Source organism: Aspergillus fijiensis (genome assembly GCF_003184825.1).
Source record: "Aspergillus fijiensis CBS 313.89 unplaced genomic scaffold BO72scaffold_22, whole genome shotgun sequence".
NCBI classification, from domain to species: domain Eukaryota; kingdom Fungi; phylum Ascomycota; class Eurotiomycetes; order Eurotiales; family Aspergillaceae; genus Aspergillus; species Aspergillus fijiensis.
In genome coordinates, this window is record NW_024468998.1 from 283,323 (window position 1) to 304,095 (window position 20,773).

The 20,773-nt window shown below is 53.7% G+C and overlaps 9 protein-coding genes across 9 annotated transcripts; 2 read left to right on the forward strand and 7 right to left on the reverse strand.

Moving 5' to 3' along the window:
• Positions 1 to 50: 50 nt before the first annotated feature.
• BO72DRAFT_447934 (YggS family pyridoxal phosphate enzyme) lies at positions 51 to 988 on the forward strand (the record flags this gene model as incomplete). The annotated part of the gene is made up of 1 exon (XM_040944672.1): positions 51 to 988. Exon 1 carries the CDS (start codon positions 154 to 156, stop codon positions 985 to 987), a length of 834 nt encoding a protein of 277 aa, XP_040801481.1. The 5' UTR covers positions 51 to 153.
• A 163-nt stretch (positions 989 to 1,151) lies between these two features.
• Positions 1,152 to 2,948, reverse strand: BO72DRAFT_447935 (tRNA-ribosyltransferase family protein). The gene is made up of 8 exons (XM_040944673.1): positions 2,716 to 2,948; positions 2,392 to 2,642; positions 2,256 to 2,339; positions 1,888 to 2,208; positions 1,784 to 1,841; positions 1,655 to 1,732; positions 1,420 to 1,607; positions 1,152 to 1,370 (listed from the first exon to the last, which is right to left on the reverse strand). The coding sequence occupies exons 1-8, from the start codon at positions 2,791 to 2,793 to the stop codon at positions 1,184 to 1,186; spliced, it is 1,245 nt and encodes a 414-aa protein (XP_040801482.1). The 5' UTR covers positions 2,794 to 2,948; the 3' UTR covers positions 1,152 to 1,183.
• Positions 2,949 to 3,155: 207 nt separating this feature from the next.
• BO72DRAFT_468447 (uncharacterized protein) lies at positions 3,156 to 4,425 on the reverse strand (the record flags this gene model as incomplete). Its single annotated transcript, XM_040946898.1, has 3 exons — positions 3,156 to 3,517; positions 3,687 to 3,843; positions 3,916 to 4,425. The coding sequence occupies 3 exons, from the start codon at positions 4,423 to 4,425 to the stop codon at positions 3,156 to 3,158; spliced, it is 1,029 nt and encodes a 342-aa protein (XP_040801483.1).
• Positions 4,426 to 5,034: 609 nt separating this feature from the next.
• BO72DRAFT_496139 (uncharacterized protein) lies at positions 5,035 to 7,132 on the reverse strand (the record flags this gene model as incomplete). The annotated part of the gene is made up of 3 exons (XM_040948603.1): positions 5,035 to 5,318; positions 5,398 to 6,487; positions 6,542 to 7,132. The coding sequence occupies 3 exons, from the start codon at positions 7,130 to 7,132 to the stop codon at positions 5,035 to 5,037; spliced, it is 1,965 nt and encodes a 654-aa protein (XP_040801484.1).
• A 2,768-nt stretch (positions 7,133 to 9,900) lies between these two features.
• Positions 9,901 to 11,199, forward strand: BO72DRAFT_377649 (uncharacterized protein; the record flags this gene model as incomplete). The annotated part of the gene is made up of 1 exon (XM_040941271.1): positions 9,901 to 11,199. The coding sequence occupies one exon, from the start codon at positions 9,901 to 9,903 to the stop codon at positions 11,197 to 11,199; it is 1,299 nt and encodes a 432-aa protein (XP_040801485.1).
• A 1,028-nt stretch (positions 11,200 to 12,227) lies between these two features.
• BO72DRAFT_496141 (uncharacterized protein) lies at positions 12,228 to 13,155 on the reverse strand (the record flags this gene model as incomplete). Its single annotated transcript, XM_040948604.1, has 2 exons — positions 12,228 to 12,793; positions 12,915 to 13,155. The coding sequence occupies 2 exons, from the start codon at positions 13,153 to 13,155 to the stop codon at positions 12,228 to 12,230; spliced, it is 807 nt and encodes a 268-aa protein (XP_040801486.1).
• A 943-nt stretch (positions 13,156 to 14,098) lies between these two features.
• Positions 14,099 to 14,965, reverse strand: BO72DRAFT_496142 (uncharacterized protein; the record flags this gene model as incomplete). The annotated part of the gene is made up of 1 exon (XM_040948605.1): positions 14,099 to 14,965. The coding sequence occupies one exon, from the start codon at positions 14,963 to 14,965 to the stop codon at positions 14,099 to 14,101; it is 867 nt and encodes a 288-aa protein (XP_040801487.1).
• A 1,434-nt stretch (positions 14,966 to 16,399) lies between these two features.
• On the reverse strand, positions 16,400 to 16,869 carry BO72DRAFT_509324 (uncharacterized protein; the record flags this gene model as incomplete). Its single annotated transcript, XM_040949324.1, has 2 exons — positions 16,400 to 16,426; positions 16,573 to 16,869. The coding sequence occupies 2 exons, from the start codon at positions 16,867 to 16,869 to the stop codon at positions 16,400 to 16,402; spliced, it is 324 nt and encodes a 107-aa protein (XP_040801488.1).
• A 718-nt stretch (positions 16,870 to 17,587) lies between these two features.
• Positions 17,588 to 20,751, reverse strand: BO72DRAFT_468484 (cytochrome P450; the record flags this gene model as incomplete). The annotated part of the gene is made up of 5 exons (XM_040946900.1): positions 17,588 to 17,871; positions 17,938 to 18,526; positions 18,668 to 19,064; positions 19,224 to 19,324; positions 20,710 to 20,751. 5 exons carry the CDS (start codon positions 20,749 to 20,751, stop codon positions 17,588 to 17,590), a joined length of 1,413 nt encoding a protein of 470 aa, XP_040801489.1.
• Positions 20,752 to 20,773: the final 22 nt, after the last annotated feature.

Here is a 20,773-nt window from a genome sequence, read left to right on the forward strand (position 1 = left end):
AACCCCGCTGACTCATCCCAAGCGGGGCATCACCACCATCACCACCACATCTTCTCCAAATATCACCTCGAGACCCCTCCCCTCTTGAACAAACCACCACCAACAACCCCCCCAAATCCAGCACACAGGGAGCCTGACCAACACCACTCCAAAATGGCCACCCCACTCACCGCGACCCCGTCCCGCACGGCAACCCTCCTCAGCAACCTCACCACCGTCTCCCTCCGCATCACGACCGCCGCCACCTCCACCTCCACCACCACCTCCAGCCAGCCCAAAGAACCGCGCCTCGTCGCCGTCTCCAAACTCAAACCGGCCTCCGACATCCTCGCCCTGCACACGGCCCCGCCCACCGGCGCCGGCCACCTGCACTTCGGCGAGAACTACCAGCAAGAGCTTCTCGAGAAGTCGCGGCTCCTGCCGGGGACCATCCGATGGCACTTCATCGGCGGCCTGCAGTCGAACAAATGCGTGACGCTGGCGCGGGAGGTCCGCGGCCTGTGGGCCGTCGAGAGCGTGGACAGCAAGAAGAAGGCCTCGCTGCTGAACAAGGGGTGGGGCGAGCGCGCCCCCGCGCTGCGGCGGGAGGACCACGCGGCCCGGCTGCGCGTCTTCGTGCAGGTCAACACCTCCGGCGAGGCGGAGAAGTCCGGCGTCGAGCCGGGCGGCGACGCGGTCGAGCTGTGTCGCTTCATCCGCGAGGAGTGTCCGGGCCTCCGGCTGGCGGGCGTGATGACTATCGGGGCGATTGCGAGGAGTCGCGCGGTGAAGGAGGGGGAGGAGAATGTGGATTTTCTGGCGTTGAGGGCGGTCAGGGATGAGGTTGTGCAGGGGTTGGGATTGGCGGGGGAGGAGGAGCGGTTGGAGTTGAGTATGGGCATGAGTGAGGATTTTGAGGGCGCGATTCGGTTGGGGAGTGATGAGGTGAGGGTTGGGACGGGAATCTTTGGCGAGAGGCCGCCGAGGGAGGAGGCGAGGGTTGTTTAGGGGTTTTTCGGGGGGGGGGGGGGGGGGATGTGTATGAATAGACGGTTCGGGGGGTGTAGATGTGGGTTTTGAGGATGGGATGGTAATGATTGCTGGGTTCGGCTGTAATATATACTCTATGGTTACACTACATGATGTGGTATCAAAAGTTTAGACTATCGTCTATCGCTGGCGCTTCTCAATATGCTGCGCTGCGTTAATCGACCATGAGATCCACCCCTACGCCCCGCAGCGCGTCTACCACCCAGCTGGGATAGTTCGACTTCTCACCATATAGATTGGCGAAGAATTCGCGCAGGAACGTCGGGAACCGATCCTCGAGGATAGCCTGCCGAGCGGATCCCATCAGGGACAGTAGGTAATGCACATTGTGCATGGTGAGACTGGTACCGTTAGTATCCCTGTTTCAATTGTCAGAGACAAGCAACCTACAGATGAGCCCCCACAGTTTCTTTGGCTGTCAGGTGGTGGATGTATGCACGCGTGATCCCGAGTCCGCCCTGATCCCGCGGCCGACAGATGCTGCATGTACAGCCTTCTTGCACCGGCCGGAAATCCTCTGCGTATGACCGATGACGCAGATTCAATGTGCCGCTGGGGACGACCGCGTTGCCGAAGCGCTGGTCCATGTTAGTTACTGTTGGTTCAACGCAGACAGGAGACCTACCGCAGTTCGTGTAGGCCAGACACAATCAAACATGTCTGCGCCGAGAGCGACACCAACAATCAAATCCTCCGGATAGCCCTGTCGATCGTCAGTCTCCAGTAGTTAATAGCTAGAAACACTGCTGCCTACCACTCCCATAACATAGCGCGGCTTCTTCTCGGGAAGCAAGCCCGTGCAAGTGTCCACCCTGTACTCATCAGCTTTCGCCTCTCTTTTGGCAGTCAAACACATACACCTTGCAAAAGTCCTCCTTGGCCTCTCCGCCGGAAAGACCCCCGATGGCAATGCCCGGTGTATCTCGAGCGACCATCGCTTCACAGCATTGCTTGCGAAGCTCCAGATCCAACCCACCCTGGATGATACAGAACAGATTTTGTCTCTCCGGGTATTTGTGCGCGTCGATGCACCGGTCCAGCCATCTGACCGAGCGCTCCATCGCTTCGTGGATACGGGCGTGATCCGGGGATGTGGTGGCGATGACGTCGTCTAATTGCATGATGATGTCGGAGCCGATGGAGTTTTGTAGGGAGATTGAGTGTTCGGGAGTGAGGAGCCTGGTCCTGTCAGATATGCATCGGTTTTGTAAGTGGGGAACACGCACATCGGAGTGCCATCATGGGGACTGAGGAAGCGGACGCCTTCCTCGGTGACTTGGGCGAGTTTGAGGAGGGACACCATCTGGAAACTACAAGCCTCTTGTCAGAACCAGTCCATCGAGCTCGCAAACGTATGCTCACCCTCCGCTGTCCGTGAGGATATTTCGATCCCACCCCTGCAACTTGTGCGCACCACCGATCGCATCGAGAACCGCCTGGCCCGGCTTGAGGCCAAGATGGTAGGTGTTGTTCAGACAGAGTTGGCAGCCGGTCTGGCGGAGTTGATCGTACGTCAAGCCCTTCAGGGAGGCTTGGGTCGCGACGGGCATGAAGATGGGGAGAGGGACGTCGCCATGGGGGAGGTGGAGCGTGCTCGCGCGTGCTTTCGTTGTCTATAAGAGAAATGAGATGAGCATGAAGCCATTCCATCGCATTCATCGCCGAAAGACAGGGCCGAGTACTGACGGAGCACTTGGCGTGTAGATCAAAGGTCAATGCAGAGGGCATTGGTTTGCGCGGGGGCGCCGATGTCGAGGTCGACATGGCTACGATGCGAGCCCCGCTCGGGATTATGCAAGGAGGATCGCGAGACAAAAACGGCGCTGGAGCCCTGAAGACAGATAAAACGCTGTTTTTGCTGGGGCGAACTCTGGCGTATGTCATCAAGAGGTTTATTGCGACGAGAGAGAATGTCAGCGATGCTTCAGCGATGTGTCGGGGAAGATTATCGCAATCGGCGGAATACATTTTGCCTGATTTGTGCGGTTTGCTTTGTTTGCTTCTGCACCTTCCCCGCATTGTCGCCGTGCGGAGAATCCTTTCTCTGCCCACCTTCTTCAGCATTCACATCTTTTCCGAAACAGCACTCGTTCTCGCATCATTATCACCGGTCATTACAGTCATATCTACCCAAGTATCATCCTTCTCATTAAGCCAACAATGCTCACTGGAACCACCGACTCATTGAGGCCCCTGTTAGACCGATACAGCATCGGATAAACATACGCAGGAAGCGACCAAGCCAGGAAGCATCCAACCCAGAGAAAGCCAACAATGCGCTCTCCCCGCAACGCCAATCGACTACGAGAAGAGCCGCGCAGACCGACATAAACACGGACTGCCAAATCCTCTATCATGAGGTCAAATGCCTGGGTGCAGAAAAACTGCACCGCCCCAGATGTAGAGAACGACAGCCCCATCGACACATCAATCAGGAAGTGTATCAAGGCTGAAGTCCCAAATACCACCTGAATCTGCGCATATGGGTCTATAGCGTCTTCGGTGACAGGCCAAGAACATCCTCCGCCACAAATCGGGCAATCGCGCGGAATCGTGTGTGTTGGACTGGTGCCAGACGCAACTAGATCCTGAATCAGTTGATCGCCCACTGTGACCGTGGAGACATGGAGTATCTTACCTCCAGAGTCGTTGAAGACTATAGGCCTCCAATAGGGATCCGTAGAAGGGAGGCCAGTCTTGCGGCTCGCCCCATCGCATGAACACGCTAACAAATGCGCAGAGATTATAGAACCCGCCCTGACTGCACACTAGGCCGACGCCTGAAGCAGCCGCGGAGAATACGCGAATGACTATCTCTTCCACAGTGACTTCCGACAAGCGACGAAAGAACGGCACTCAGGACGCGACTAGAAAACGAGATCCCACCTCCGGATCGCTCATAGACCCGAGCACATCGAGGCCGATATAGCGGAGGATCATGAAACTGAAGGCTCCGCGGAGGAATGACTCCCTGTCTTGATAACATGGCTGGGGGATGTTGCGCGCTTGCTCAGGGGTCCCAATGCATCGCGCGTTGAAACATGCCCAGATGCCGTATCGTATCCGGGCCGCCCAGGTCGAGCCCGACATTCCTCGGGAGCCCCTGCGCTTTGATTTCGTGGGCTTGTTGACACGACTGGGCCCATGGAATTCCCAACGCGTCAGCAGACCGACGTCGGCAAAGTGAAACAGCAGCATAACAGAGTAACCGCCTGCTAGAAGCGCCCAGAGTGTGCGCACAAAGTATTCGAGCGTCGTTGAGAGGCAATGGCTTACACATAGTGACAGAAGCGCAAGTGCGCCGGGCCGTAGGGCTGATTGAGCCGGGGTGAAGCCGAGTGTAGACACCACTACGACGGTCTCGAGGACCATCGACAAGATAGGATTGAGAAACATCCTGGTGCTGAAGTGAAGCTGTCACAAGGTGTCCGAGGAGTAGGAGGGGTGGGCCGGTGAAAGATGACAGGTCATATATGAGCGGGCCAACGTTTCATTCATAGCGAGAAACTGGAACACACTTTCACGAGGCTGAGCAAATGGCACCCCTGCAACAGGCTGAGTCGCTACAACAAAGTCGAATATCCATTTGGTGTGGGCTGCTTTAGTGCTTACGTGCTCCACTCACTGCCGGCTCTGCTCTACGCACCAGAGCATTAGTCTAACCCCACACCAGCTGCTGAACTTGAAAGTGAAAATAGTGACCGACATCTGACTCCCTTGCTAAGTTACATGCGGTGTCATGAGCATCCGATGAATCACAGAAGCCACTAGCCTACACGATTGAGTCAACAGGGCAGGAATCATCGTTGGCTCATCGCTACATTGAGTACAGGATTGATGACCTCTCGTGTCAACTTCAAATCTTCTCGGTGCGGCTCTTGCAGCTAGATCTTCTCGACCTGGCACACATCCTGGAGCTTGCTCAGTAGCGACTAGCTGTTCTTGCAGACCTCGGCCGTCTGCTGCAGCTCAAAAGTCTTCAGGATGCAGCACTCGGTTAGGTCGCTAGAACGCGCTCATCCTTTCATTCACCTCACAAAAGATTTCCAGTGCGCGATGACTTTGTCCTAAAAGCAAATTTGCCAGGATGAATATCATGTAAAAGTAGGAGGCATCGATGGCCTCTTCTGACTCGTAGTCTGCTACTGGGGCCGAGCCTGTCCGGAAAGATGAGCTCGACCATTGGCAATGGTTCCACAAGGGTGTGAGCTCCCCGAGAAATGTGCCACGGTGGATGAACTCGTCTACAAGCGCTGCAAGGCCTTTCGCAGAGCTAGGTTCTATCAAACCTGGTGGTCCATGGTCAGTGCCCCGAATATTCCGTACTTCATGACTACTTACGAGGCGCAACAGATCGATTATACGTACCGTTCCACGAATGCGTGACAAAACCTCCGACAAATGGGTCCTTTCTCATCTTGCACTCAAGCAACATCTCACTTAGATTTGCCGAGGCAGGCGAAACAGTGCCCCAAAAAGTCTCGAATTCACGCTTATGAACACCGTAAGTGGCGACTTGGAGCACCCTTCGGGCCCAGCTATAGGAGGGAACCGTATGTGCCGCATTCCTTTTCCAATAGCTGCTAGCAGCACGATTGCACAACGAAGCAGCTCCGGAAAGATCTCCCAGTAAGATGCGATACGTTGCTTGCAAGTAAACCTCAACCGCCAACAGTGATCTTCCAAGGTTGAGACGTTCCGAGTCTCGGAACATGCCCTTCACCCGATCCAGCAACCTTGTTTCGTCCCCATGACAGAATCGGCAACCCGGATCGTACATGCGGCTGATAGGGAGCGATGGCTCTGTTGTCCAGAGCATGTTTCGTGCCATTGCTTGCTCGACATTTCCGTCAATGCTGGACATCAATAATCCATATGCAGTTGCCTGGGATCCGGCCTGGAAAGAAGCGAGAAAAGAGTCCACGGCTGGTGTCGTCCCGTGTGGTGAAGATCTTATTTTGTCTTTCGCTACACGTCCGGCATTGCTGACAAGGATGGCTTCAGGAAGTGGATCTCTCTCAAAGCTCACAGGCAGGATGGAGCTTGACGCGTCTTTCAATTGCCTATAGGCGCTCTCGAAAAAACCGTGCTCCATATAAATCAACCCAAGATTCTTTCGAGCCCAGAAAGTCAAGATGTGGGGTTGTTGCAACGACGCCAGACTTCCTGCCAGGGCGCGTTCATACAAATAAGTAGCCGCCACGTCGTCCCGGACGAGCCAGAAGACCCGGCCCAGATAGAAGCACAACCTGGCCAGTGTCCCTTCATCGGGTGTCTCGGTGTAAGACTTGGAGAGGATCTCGATGCATGTCCGGGCGTAATATACGTAGCTTCTCTGGAGGACAAATTCCCGATCGGTCATACTCGCAAAAAGGTTCGCAATCATGGTCAAGACAAGAAGAGAGAGGTTGTCCCGAGCCGGCTCCAAGCAAGTGGCTTTGAGACATTCCAACTGCATCTGCGCGATAGTCAGCTCCGGGCCAAACACACGTCCTTAGATTTGATGTCCTACAGGGTGCATTATCAGTCCGGTATCGACCCGCTGCAGCTGGGCGACTTCCACCAGAGAATCAATAGCAACCTCACGACGATGGGATCTGCTCAGGAGAGAAGAAAGGTCCTGCAGTGAGAGGGTGTCGGGGTAGTCATGGACCAAATAGCCTTCCAGCGAACTTTCCAGTGGGTACGTGTTTGCAGGCCGTTGTAAGAAATCGTCGCTGACACCCCCGAGGCCGATCAAAGCGAGGATTCTGAGCAGCGTTTGCGCATTCGAGAATAGTCTCTGGTAAGACATTCGGAAGGTCGAAAGTATGGGGAGTACATTGGGGTCCGCTACGCGACATGCCAACAGCACAGGCTCCATGCCTTCGTCCTTGTTCAGCTTCATATAGTCCTGAATCGACCTACCGAGGAGGCCATCAAGGAGAAGCCCCGCCCAGCTCAGTCCGCTGAGGGTCTTCTGTTTGTCGGTCTCGCTGACGCTGGTAGTGAGCTCACTCGCTTGAACGGCACCTATTGAAGCCCCCGCGCCGACCAGGATCGTCAGATGTCTTTTTGTGTCTGGCCCGTGTGGCAATGCAGACCGGATCTTGTTCACGTACATTGTGTGGAGTTGTCCAGTCGGCGGTTCCAGCGGGGACTGCAGACTGGCGAAATTCATCCAGGAGCGATGCCATGGCTCCCGTCTCCTCTGAATTTGTACTTGTTGTGATATGCTGCTACCCTAGATCGAGGTGCGATGGTGGTGCCCCAACAAATGGAGTGAATTACTGTGTATTACCATGGCAGAGGTTCTGGTAGGGCAGTCCGGGGAAACTTCAATTTATGTGGCCCCTCTGCACGGCTGCTGGGCATACCATCATGGTCATTTCGTCAACGGCGCCATGTAGCCATGTCTTTGGCTATCTTGCACTTATGGACAAGCTTTCAACACGATCGCAATGGCGCCCGAATACGACAAGACCCCCCGAACTAGACTCTGTCTCCGGAGTCGTACTAACGGCCAGTGGCTGACGGCTGGAAAGGATATTTGGAGCCCGACGATTTAAATCAATGGCTATGTCTGTACATTTACCATGGTCAACGAACGTCAACGTCGCTCGGGACCTGAAAAGCACCGACCTCACTGTTGGACTTTGAATTGAAGACGAGATGCGCGATGCCACAGACTGCAGCCAAATTTCGTTTGCATCGTACTGCCCGGAACACGAATGGCTGTACTACCGAATACTGCTCTCGAGCAACCAAAAAGCTTTTGCCTCCCACAACAAATGAAGCTTTACCAATTACCAGCTGAAGCCGGATCATATTCAACACGAATTACGAGCTGAGACTTGGTGTATCTTGAGCTGCCCTAATGACGTTCTACTTTCACTAAGATAACTAGGAGGGATTTCGGGCTTCTACAGTTCAAAGCAAAAGGCCAGCCTCTTGGGACCACTGTGGTTCTCGCAATCTAATTGCCAATTTTCTGTCGTGGCTGTCTATCCTCTCTGCTGAAAAGAAAAAGTTAGGCCAGGTGATCTGTGAAGGGTGCTGTGCCGAAGCTGGCGACAATATTTGCTCCATAGACCTGATGGGAAGACCTTGAATTAGCACTCCGTTCAGGGCAATCTAGTCTACAATTTTTCGGTACCAATTGATGCCAAAATCTAACGAGCCGTCCAGTGAAATACGAATCCGAAGCTTCATCCATCCACCAATTCTAGCTGGGCCTTGCAGGAAAGACAGTTCTACGGGAACTGGGGTCGGTTCTTTCAACGTTGTCTTTCTCCACTTTAACTGGTTCGATCGCTCTTCTGCCGCAGAATACCGAATCTTCTCATCCTGCTCGTTCCAACACTATTTCCATTATCATATTGGGAATTATGGAGCAAAGATAGTAAATGGAGGATTCAACCTCGAAAGTAGTATCAATGGCTTCTTTAATCAGGGAATACACGAGGCTCCCGACTGATCCACCACAGATTGAAGTTCCGGAATGATCAACGAGTGTAAAATGTTCAGAAAGTAACGAGAATAGCCGGGTGGAAGTTACCTGGTCTACTTATTCACAACAAGCTATTGCATTTCAAGTACTAGCACCCGACTCCATTTGATTTGCCCTAAACCCAACACGCATGACTGGTGTGGGTTGATTCGATGAGTTCAGAGCAGTATAGATAGATGCAGGCACCTAGTAAGACATGGGTAGAATTGAAAATATTGTTGTCACGTGGGGTATATTTTCCTCCCTACTGATAATATTAAGTTACCCCTCACTGCTAGATTGTGCAGTTGTAGAACAGAAGATGATGAACGTGCTAGAGGGCGAACATGGAACGGATCACGGATCGAGAGAAATCTTGGAACGCGCACGGAGGATATCTTGGCGGGACACTAAACCCTGGGTGGTTTAGTCTCCGCAAAGTTTAGTTTGCACATGCCATGGATCGACAGGGGCATCTTGGATTTAGAGCAAGGTACGTACTACAGTTTGGTGCAGTTTTGTATGAAGTCGGCATCATCTTGATCAACATCCAGCCTTAATCAAAATCGATTCATGCAGCTATCTTAATAACTTAAGCGGCTTTTTCTTCCGAGAAATGTCTGCGCATATTTATTTCGGTTCACTGTGAACTCCGAGGTTCGGGTCGATCTACGCTTAAACTCTTCAAGTTGACATACGGGGGTGTGGAGCTCGCGATGGCTGGAATGTTGAAATGGCCATGGGATCATTCGCTGCAGTTCTCCCATGTCGTCAACTCAGACCCACACTGGATGTTCTTCAACTGTTCCTTTTCAGCCAGTGCGACAACGGTGCGACGACATACTGCTAATATGGTGGGGTTCGTGGGGACAAGTTGACGGACAACCTTTCCAGGTGGTCTTCACCTAATTAATATTAATATAACCTTGGAGGTTAGTGTCTCACTAACCCCAGAAGTATACAGTCAGACCGGCATCTCCGTCGCGGTCCGAACCACCGCCGCAGCTAGCATGTCCCCTCAATCTTCTGTATCCCGAGAGTGACAGCACTACGGCTCGAGCGCTTAAGCATTTACCCATGCGATGAAACCTCGGAATGGGGTTTCTTCAGAGGACATGTGGAGTTGAGCAAGGAAGGGGAAAGGGGGAAATTCGCAGGATCTACACGTCGGCCCCCCCGCCCGCTAAAGTCGGAGCACGGAGTGCAACCACATCAGATTCGTCATCAGCAATGAGGAAAGAGGATATAAGACCATCCAGATGCCAGGCATATCCAGACACCCACAGCATCTCGGGGTGTAACTGTGCTCATCGGTTCTCCAGATATTGGCCAACGTTCTTTTCCCTGTCGTTCATTTCCATTACGCTCCTTCGCTGACTTTAATTCCTCAAGGTCTCGCAAACATGAGACTCGCCAACGCCTCGGCCCTGGCGATGCTGCCCGCCTCGGGCCTCGCTGCCTGCGGGACTGCCTACTCGGGCAGTCAGATCGAGGGCACGCTCCTCCACTCCGTCGTGCTTGACATGGGCACCGACGCTGCCAACGTCACCGCCACCCAGTACGACCAGTACTTCAAGCAGGGAAGCGCCCTCCAGGGCGTCAAGGCTGTCATCGAAGACAGCCAATTCTACATCAACTTGTGGGCCATCCCAGGCACCGAGTCCGCCTTCAACAAAGTCAGCCAGTGCCTGAGCGACGGCTATCTGGTGAACCAAGTGCCCTGGCTGTATTACGACACGACCACCGCGACGTGGTGGGGCGGCTACGAGGCTGAGACCGAGGCCAGCAGTTACGAGGCTGCCGCCCTGTCGGTCGTCACCAACATCGTCGCCGGTCTCGAGGTGCGCTTCTGGGATACCAACGGCGATGGCTACACCGACCTCATCGACGCCGACTACCTGGAGGGCGTCACCGTCGACACCATCACTCACAACGCCAACGGGACCTACTCGGTCTACCGCGGGAATATCGACGTCGCCAACAAGACGCCCTGGGAGGGCACCATTTTCGACGCCGACCTTTTCAGCGGTGCCGGCCCGGCTATCCCCGCCAGCAACTTTGATACCACTATCCAGCCTGGCGACGTCGCGCTGTTCTGGTACGGCAACCAGGGCTGGGCCATGAAGCGCGCTCAGGACGTGGTCGGTCTCTTTATCGACGGCGCTGATCATACTTTCTACGACGTTGGGGGCGTGACCTACGGGGACGCCATGCGCTTTTCGCGGGACAACCTGCCCATCTCGAACCGGCCCGGCGAGTTCACCGGCGCGCAGAAGTTCTTCAAGCTCACCAATGACTCGGCCGCCGGGCTCAACGTCAGTCTCTGGCTGGTCCCCGTCACCAACACCACCAACCGCGGCGGCCCCGTCGGCATGACGAGCGATGGCAACTCGCGCGACTTCCTCACCAGGGCTGTCGCTCAGGCCCAGGCCCAGTTGGACAACGTGACTATCAGCACCAGCGGCGCCGACGTCCCGTCCACCCAGGAGTGGGTCAACCAGGCCAACTACACCCAGCTCCACGACGCGATCGCCAGGGCCAACCTGGCGCTTTCCCTGGCTAACAGCTCGTCCTTCCTGCTTGACTACCAAAGCTACGTGCTGTACCTCACCCTCGATGGCACCAGCAACGACATTGGCGCTGCCTTCGCCGACTTCACCTTCACTGGCTTCGAGAACGCAGAGAAGCTCGGCTCGGCCTGAGCCCGTCATTGTTGTGCCCCACAACCTCCATATCATTCTGTCAATAGATTAACAATAGACTTTATTGAGTTGACTAGGTCGGACAACATAGACACATTATGTATACAAGATTCTCCAATCAGACCCGTTACAGTAATGTAACAAAGCGAGAATATTCGAGTAGAATGTGTGGCAGAAAAAATACTTGTATGCCGTGAGCCGGAAGAAAGACCCTGCTGGGTAGGTGAGCAAGACCTTTATCCATATGTTGGAAGGGCAAGTGTGCTTTGAGAGATCTCTTCCCAAAGATTGATCCGGTTGCCGGCTGAAGCTGGAAAGAATGTACTACGGTGGGCCACTCGTGCCAATTTTACAATAACCCCAATTCTGCTGGCAGTACTACATTATCTTTTCAAGTTCACTTGGTTTCAGCAAAGTCACATAACTATATTCTATCTTAGGATTGCTAGAACTCTTAGATCTTATATCTCAGATTCAAGGTATTGTTGCATTAGGATTCTTTATCCAAAAGTCTTGTATATAATTTCTGTATTAGAATCAGTTCGGAGAGAAAGCGGTCTGGTGGACGGTAAAGCTCAAAGAAATCGAAATAATGTAGAAATACTATAAGAAATAGGATTATTGCAACTTGGCGAGTAGCTTGTTGTAGATGTACGGCATCTATGGTTTGCGCTACAAGACTGTTTCAGTACTGATCCGAATCATTACTTTGGCAACCTTGGACAATAAGGTGATCGAATGAAAAGATTGGGCGGTCATTGAACAAGCAGCACGGGACTCTTCGAAAGAGACGATTCTCCCTATAATACTGGCAAAAAGAGACAAAAACATACAACAGAAGGGATTCGCTGGTGGTCACCCACCCAACTACTAACCTCCCGGCATGTGGCTTAAGTACGGCTGAGCGGACGGGAAGCCCTGTTTTCCACACCCTGTGGTCGTATGTGTCTATGTCCGTTAAATTAACAGATAGATGGGAAGGATGGAACTAAATCAACATCTTCGCGCAGTACGCGTGAGAAACCAGATCACTCTAGAATATAGCCTGACTGTAGGACTTCATTGCAATAACACTGCAGCCGCCCGGGGACCTCATCCTCATGCTTGAAGCAGGCGGTGCGCTCGCGGGCCCAGCGCTCCAGCTGCGCCCAGTCGCGACACAGACGGACCTGCCCCGCCCCCGTCCCCGGCGGATCCCCGGGCCGCGGGTGGCCCGCGTACCGCGGGGTGTCGTCGGCGTTGCAGATCACATCCTGCCGCAGCTGGTCCAGGCAGTGCAAGACGTGGCTGAACGCGATCCGTTGCAGGAGGCCACGGTCCGCCGTCCAGGCGTAGCGGAAGAGCGTCCGCAGACAATGGAGATTATGATATCCCTGGAGCAGATACACGCTCTTGGACGGATCCCAGGGGAACGGCATCGCCTCGGGGAGATGCTTCTCCCGGACGAAATCGTTCTCCAGCGCCACCACGCCCGGGTCGCCGCTTAGCTCGTCCTCCCAGAGGTGCGCGACGGCGCTGACGTTGTCGCTGACGTTGTCGCTGACGGATGGGCTGTGTTCTTGGATTGGGAGGGGGATGGTCCGGTGGAGATTGGCTTTGCATGATATGCAATTCAGCGTCGCGGTTTCTCGTGGTGGGGGGATATTCACGTCGAGAATTGGGACACACATCGTAGTATGAACCCCCCTCGCACGGGGTCGATGTTAGCTTAGTACTCCTCAGCCAGTGGACGAGGAAAGTGATGTTGGAGCAGGAAAGGAGGAGGGCTGCGAATGAGAGGGCAGTGAGGAAGATGGCCCTTGGGGTTCGGTGTGGCCTCGTCGGATTCGGGCTTGCGGCTCGTGGGGGGTCCAGATTGTTCGTCCCTGGCTTAGTCCCGTTCTCATTCTCAGTTTCGGAGGCCTCGTCGGTCGAGCTGCGTCGCAGCGGGTGGTAGTCTTGCTGTTTAGGGGACATAATGAGAGAGCTCGGAGTGCGTGCAGCGTGGTGCGCACTCATGCTATCGAAATCTTCACGGCGGGCGTTTGGGCAGGCTTAAGTAGGAAATAAAGAGGCAGACACGACTTTCACTTAAAAGGGCACTTGATTACCAGAAGTGTACATAGGTGAGTTTTTATATTGGTCAAGAGTACTTAGTCCCTAGTATCTGTCTTGACTATCTGTGAAGGATCATTCATTTGACTCGCCACTACATGCATGAAGCGTTATCCCAACCCTAGCGGTACGAAGTGAACCACCCCCTAAACACACCCATCTATCTATGCCGCATCGACCATGGTCGATCTTATTGTCTCGCAATCTTGAACGCAAAGAAAAGTTGAAGTCACAATGAGTGTCAAAAAATATCGCGGATATTGTTAAGAGGGGGGTGTGGTGGTGTGTAAAGGGGTTGAGACAATAGAGCCAGCTTGGGAAATGAGTTCACTCGGCTCTTTTTTGGGAGCCACCAGCATCCTGGAAATTTAACAAAGCTCCCTCGGCGAAACACAATTCAGGAAACACAAGTCAAAAAGGAATGACAAAGCTCTGCGCAGGGTGAGTCAACACGAACAGTTGGACTAATCCTCACTAATGCCTGGCCCGTGGGTACTTCCTTGGTTCTAACAGCTCCCAAACTCGAGATGTGCCTGGTCCCTCGAAGGAGGGAAGACAGCACTACGTGAAATATGGAAAGATATTCAGGTTCCGTGTTTGGCAACAATATAGAACAACCAAATGCTTTTCCTAGAGATGAGATAGCTATCCTTAGAGAATCATAGATACACCTTGTCGGCATATGTTTGTGTTGCCAGTCACATATCAAAATCCACCTCGTGCGACTCCGGGGCTTAATCACATTGGCCTAATTTTTGGACGTGAAGGTCGAGCGGAGACCCATGTTTCACACTAAAAAGAAGAATCAAGAAGCCGGACATTTGCCCTTGCAGGTATTAAATTTGGCATCGACCGCACTGATACATTCGCCGTAACGCCAGCCACAGGCGTCCGAGTCGCCACACGTAGCCGACTCCTCGTTACACGCGTTATTTCCACAATGTAACTCGTTGAAACAGTCGCAGAGACAGGGCGTGATCAACGATCCGCATGGTGGCGCTCCCTGACAAGGGGTCACCGTGGGGGTGGTGGTGGTTGTTGCTGCAGTGGTGGCCGACGGGCCGGGAGCTTGCGAGGGAGTCGCCTTGTCGCACTTCTCCTCACATTCTATCCGCTCCGACTCCACCGCCCGATTGCAGAGCTCTCGACTCACCGGGTTCTGTGGTGCCACTACGCACCGGCCAATTCCCACGATCGAATCAGCAATGCAGCCGCCCTTGCAGCCGCCGACCGGCTCACGGGGTGGGCAGTCGGCCTGACAGCCCCGGTGCTTGGAGTTTGCGGCTCCGATGCAACTGTCGCGGTCCGCGGAATTGGGCCGAGTGGTGATGCATCGGATCGTGTCCAGGAGTGCGTTGCGCTCACAGCCCTCGTGGCATTGGTCGGGGTCATCGCTGTCCGCGACGACGGGGCATTGAACGTCGCACTGTCGGAAGATGCAGTTGGAGATTGCATCGTCGCAGCCCCGTTGGCAATTTGCGTGGAACCGGTTTGCCTGGCGTCTGTTTCGGATTTGCGATGCGATGTTCCAGCAGTCGTTCAGGCATTGATAACTATCTCGGACACAGCGTTCATAGCAGGGTTGGGCGGAGCATTGGTCGGACTGTGCTGCGGCACCAGACATCATCATGCCACCGATCACCAGAAGGATTGCTCCGATCTTGGAATACATCTCTGCTCGAAGGGGAAGGACTTTTTGTTTTGAGGTTGAGATCTCGAGAATTGGCCCTTCAATGAGAAGTCCTTAGGCCAGGAGGCAGACGGCAATATAAATAGTTTGTAGGCAAGCATGGATCCTTTGATGAGGATAGCTCAAAGAACCTAAGGCCAGCTGGCAGCCCAGTCGTTGAAGTCATCTCCAAGCAATCTGCAGGAAACCCTTCCGTGTAGAGACCAACATTCTTTGGTTCGATCTCGCAGCCGCTATCTTGGACACGAGCAAAGTTAATTTTCCGTCCGACCTAAAATGCACAGCCCCTTCACCAAGGTGCAGAGACATGGCTCAAATGAAGGTAAACATAAATAAGAACAGAAGATACCATGGGTGCGAATACGGGTGAACCATAAGGTTATCGTGGTCAGCTGGTGATTTGCGAAATTGAGTTGGAGCTGGAGCGATCGATTTGTCTTGGCAATAGAGAGTTGAACATGAGCTCAAGCTTGACTTCGAGATAGAAAGTATAAATGGCTAAAGTGTAAAGCGCATGAACCCATAGAACCCCTTTCATGGTCGCATTGCAGCAGCGAAACCAGGATGTCATTGGTGGTCTTTTAGAATTGCCTAGTATTGATTTGACTCGCCGGACCAGCTTGGGTGAAGTCGCACTCCATGTGGCGGCTCGAGCATGCACACCAAAGGAGATCTCCGGCCTGCTAGCAATTAATCCAACATCGCTGACTGTCATGGACCGGCGTGAACGGACGCCATGTCTCGGGGCTTTTTGCGCTCGTGGCTTAGACAATTGCGAGCAGTTGCTGAAAGCGGGAGCTGACGCGTGCATCGGAGAGATTGATGGCCGTTGTCCTCTACGCTGGGCTTCCGAAGAGATCGAGGATGTCGAACTGCTGGAAAGACTACTCTTACACACTGATCTGATTCCACTCGACGGCCACGGAAACAATCTGCTTCACAAACCAGTTCATGGATGTTCAGTCTCGAGAGTTCATGGCCTCTTGACCTCCTCAGATAATCACCCGCACGGCCGGAATAGCTTTGGAGATATTCCTCTCCATGTGGCGTTGCAGAACGGAAACCACAGCACAACAGAGGAAAATGATCAATCTCCTTCTCCAAAGCAACAAAGGCTCCGCTCTTGCCAGAACTTTCAGCCATAGTGGCAAGGCCCCTGTGGACTTTGCCTTGGAAAGTAGAAGACAAGGCAGTATTGAAATTTTCGTGCAACGCAGATGGAACTTCAGGCTCGGAGTCAAATGGGATCCAGAGTCTCCCTTAACCCAGAGATGGTCCGATCGACCGTGGTACCCCGATCTACTACACCTTATCGAGAGCAGCGCCTCAAGGAACCACTATCCTCTCTACACTTCAGGCATTATTTGCAGGAGACAGGGAATGCGATATCTGCTCATCGAGGACCACTGAAATCTTTTACCCAACTTCTCCAGGGTTACAAGTCTGATGGCTGACTAAATTTTCTAGGTCGTTTATGCGCGTGTCTGCCATTCTTGCCGGGCTTAACAAGTCCGCCTGTTAGTTCAGCATGTCTATCTGCGGGTCTCTACCTCAACGGGTTAAGGATACAGAGGCGAGAGAGGACTTACTTGATCGGTCTGCAGCTTCCGGAGACTCTCTTCGGCCGCAGCGAGGAGGACTTCTTTGGTGGCCGGCTCGGGCAGGAACCCGCCGGGGAACTTGGTGGCCAGGGCGAACCGGTCCGCGGCATGGGCCTGGCCCAGGAGCTCTTCGGAGCGGCCGTAGATGGGCGCCGTGTCGATCGCCCGGATACCGTGAGAATGCAGTTGGTTCAATGTGGCCTGCACGTCGGAGAGAGAGCGGTTGCTGACCTCGCTGATGAACGAGCCCCCGCCGTAGATGAGTTGGACTTGTTCTACCGTCATTTTCGCTTTTCCCACTCAACGAGATATTAGACCGGACTGTCTGGTTTCAATGTAATAGTAGCGAGCTGATGCTGACATTCTTCCCGGGTGATGGCATCCCTTTATACGACAATGCTGTTCGTCATCGCTCTCTTGCTCTTCCACTATCAGCACGGCTCGCGGGGTTTAGGGCTGGTGGGCGGAGATAGCAATGGTATGCAGAGCCTTAAACTCCGGACACCAAACTCGCGCTAGCGGACAGAGTCCGACCCGCCCTATCTCTTATCGATGTTAGCCTATGCATAGGCCGGCTAAGAGCCCTTTGCGCACGACTTGGAGTACACCGGCGCACTTTTCCATTTGAAATCTTACATACACTAGCTGGTTTCGTTTTTTTTTTTTTTTCTTCTTTGTTTCTTTTTTCTTTTGTCTGCAAAACAGGGGTTAACAGTAGCATTGTAAAAGGTAGTTGTCATTGATACTTACTACGCCTAATACTCACGGTAGGCGATATCAAAAAGACGGCAAATATAAGATATGTGTAAGCATTCACGAGGTGAATATATATCTTGGAATCGCAAATCTTATTTGAAAGGTGTGACATGAAAAGAGGGTAAAGCACCTCATCTGTACATTTGTGTAAGAACATCCAGAGTTATTGACGCTATCTTCAGTCACAGATGAGCAGCAGTGAGTACGGAAAATGAGTAAGGGTCAATAAAAATGTCAATCAAAAAGTCTACAGCGAACAGCCTTCTCTCGGCGAAGCATATACAACGGGTCCCTCCCGCCCGGAAGTCATCCACCCTTTCAGCGCGTATTCCGCCGCAGCTGCAGCACCAGTACCAGCATCCGCATCCTCTCTCCCCGCCAACCGCAAATCATACAGAAACAGAACCCTTGCCAGAGTCACCGTAATCTCGTCCATGGCAAACCGCCGCGCCACACACGCCCGGTGCCCGACACTAAACGGACAGAAGGCCGACAGCATCCGAGACCGTTTCTGCCGCTGTTGTTGCCTCTCTTCCACGCCCATATCATCACTCTCCTCCCCCTTACAACTATTGTTTTACACATCCTCCCACCGACCAGGGAGATGCCAATCCGGCGTAAGGAAACAGGTCCGATCGCGCTGCACCGCGTAAATGGGGCAGCCGAGCACAATGCCAGCAGGGAGCCACACCCCGTCGACCTGGATACCACCCTCAAGAACCCGCCGCGGCGCCAGGCCCGTCACCGGCGGGGCCAGGTGGAGGGACTCGTGAATGCAGGCGTGCAGGTAGGTACAGCGGCGGAGCTGGGGGCTGCCGGGGCGGATGGCCTCGACAGTAGTGGAAAATTGGGTGCGTACTTCGGCGGTGGCGCGCGCCAGGGCGGCCGCGTGGTGGCAGAAGTGGAAGACGGCCGCGCTGAGGGCCACGGTCGTCGTGTCGGAGCCGGCGATGACGAGCTGCAGGAGCTCGATCCAGACCTCTTTGTTGGTCAGGGGCCGGGGGTTAGGGCCGGGGTGGGTAATGGTGGATGTGGTGAGGTGGCTGCGGAAGTCGGGGGTTATTTTTTTGGGGTGCTGTTTTTGTTGTTGCTGGATCCAGCGGCCGAATGCATGGATCTGCGTCGAGATGGGGGCGAAGAATAGGCGGTCGAGTCGGTATTTTTGGATCGCGGGCTGGATGAAGCACTGTTCTCGGGAGTCGGTTAGCTCTCTGGTTTGGTGTTCTGGGTGCATGTTTGGGAAGCTGGAAAAAAAGGGGGGTCTGGGGGTTCTCCCCCAGGACGCCTCTGGAAGTACTTGTCATGGACCATGGAAGGGAGACCTTACGATCGCGTTCCGACGACTGATGCAGCTGATCACATTTGGGATATATCGCAGGGCTGTGGATTGGAGGAGGCCAAAGGCCTGACCATAACAGAGGTCGCTGATGATATCGAAGGTGAGATAGTCCGACAGTACTGCCATGTCCGTCGCTCGTCCTTCCTGGCTGGACTCCCCGAGCGAGGCGCAGAAGGTGCGAATGTGCGACAAAACGCGCTCCTCGACGCCCTTCAACGCCGAGGGGGTAAACAGCTGCGCAAGGATACGGCGCTTGGCTGCATGTTGGCCTTTATCCAGGCAGCTGATTGTGCTGGGGATGTGGCTGCTGGCGCTCATCACAGGATATGCATCGTCCTTGCGGACGTTGGCTCGAGCGGAATAGATTTGGACCATTGCCGTCGGGCTATTCATAGAGATGGAGTCGGGGCCGAACCGCACGATCGGGCCTGTGGTCGAGGTTGTGGCTTCCGTTAGCATGTGTCTGTGGGTGACGCTGGCCTCAGGGATCGTACCGTACACATCATGTCATTCTCGGATTTTGAGATGGATGGTGCCCTGCCACGTGTAGTATGCGGCATACCAGTTCGTAAGCTTGGCCAGCAAGGGTCCAGGGTGTTGATGGAGACGGTGGAAGTAGATTTGATAGACACACAACCCGGCGATCTATGGTGTGGGTCCATGTTAGGGCTGTGGGGACGGAGATACTGGAGGGGCAGACGGGACATTGCACTGACGTAGAGTATGACGGGACATAAGGTGTAGATGGGAGAGATATGTTCTAGCATTGTGATTAGATAAAAAGGATATGGCTTTTAGTTGAATGAGGCTCAAAGCGATCTGCTCCAGCTGCTAGATATTTATACATGTGGGCTTCATGGTCGTTCACGGTCAGCCAACTCCGCTAGCGGGCCAAATCCGACCTCAACCGCCTCCGAGACCCCGCTCATTGATACAAAGCTCAATCATAAATATCCATTTCATCTTTCCCACATCCACGCACCACAGGCTATATGTATTCCCAGTACATCACTGGACTGACGGGGATCCAGACCTGTGCGCCATCGATGGCAAAAACAACAATCTGGTCACTTAGACGACCCTGAAAACCCGCGAAACTGGCCCTATGCCCGACGATTGACCTTTGTGGTCGGAGTCTGTATCGCCCCATTCGCTGTGTAAGGCTTTCTCTTCCGAGTGAGCTCAGAGCTGTCGATGCTGACTCATTCTCTCCCCGGCATCTATGGCAACTCCGTTTCCGTCGCGAGCATTTCGGGCGTCATCCAAAAGTTCAACGTCTGCACCACGCTCGCCATTGGCCCCGTCCCCTTGTAGTGTCTCGACCAGATCATTGGACCCCCCCCCAATCACCAGCTCAATCACTAGATGGCTCGCTGATTATAATCAATATAACTGATTTTAGCAGTCACAGTTTTCTTGTTAATCCGAATATGTATTCTTGACGACCGCCCGGGGCCTTGGTGCCTGAGCCGCCAGCTCACCGCCCACCCGGCTGCCTTAGCTAGTTCTCCGATAGCCTCACGTGGAGGAATCAACCACCTTCTTCATCCTCCAGAGGTGTCGTCAATTCTTTTCTATCTGCTTCTCTTTTTACTTCCGCCTATCTCAAACTTACGAGGCAAACCCAGCACTTTCGTCCTATAGGCTGTTATAGGCTATTTAAGGGACTGCCCCGAGGACTCTCCGCTAGTAGTTGAATAGGTGACCCACCAGCAAATCCCTTCTGTTGTAGGCTTTTGCTTTTGCTTTGGCAAGGTCTTGGTCTTAATTGACCCTGTTCACTGCACGATGGCATAGCTAGTCCACCGAGGGCCAGCTCACCGGGGTCCAGAAAACGTTCATCGTAGTCCAAAATCCTCTATCATCCTGGGCAAAATATTGCATCACACGGAGTTATTTTCGGACCACGCCGAGTTGGGCGCCCTTAGTCCGCTATGCCCTCTGCCCGTGTGTAGTTCGCTCGTATTGAGGATCGATTCTGGTCTGAGCCAAGCACACTAGCATGGAGTCGAACAACTCAGGCCAAGAACAATGCCCAATCCCGCTCTTTCCGCTGTTGCGCCAAGTTTCATTACTCCACTGTTCCACTGTGCT

Coding starts and splice junctions, on each gene's coding strand:
- BO72DRAFT_447935 (XM_040944673.1), bottom strand. CDS start 2,793: ATGTCGACCTCGACATCGGCGCCCCCGCGCAAACCAATGCCCTCTGCA. Junction 2,340..2,391: donor ATCCTCACGGACAGCGGAGG/GTGAGCATACGT, acceptor AGAGGCTTGTAG/TTTCCAGATGGTGTCCCTCC. Junction 1,842..1,887: donor AAGGAGGACTTTTGCAAGGT/GTATGTGTTTGA, acceptor TGATGAGTACAG/GGTGGACACTTGCACGGGCT.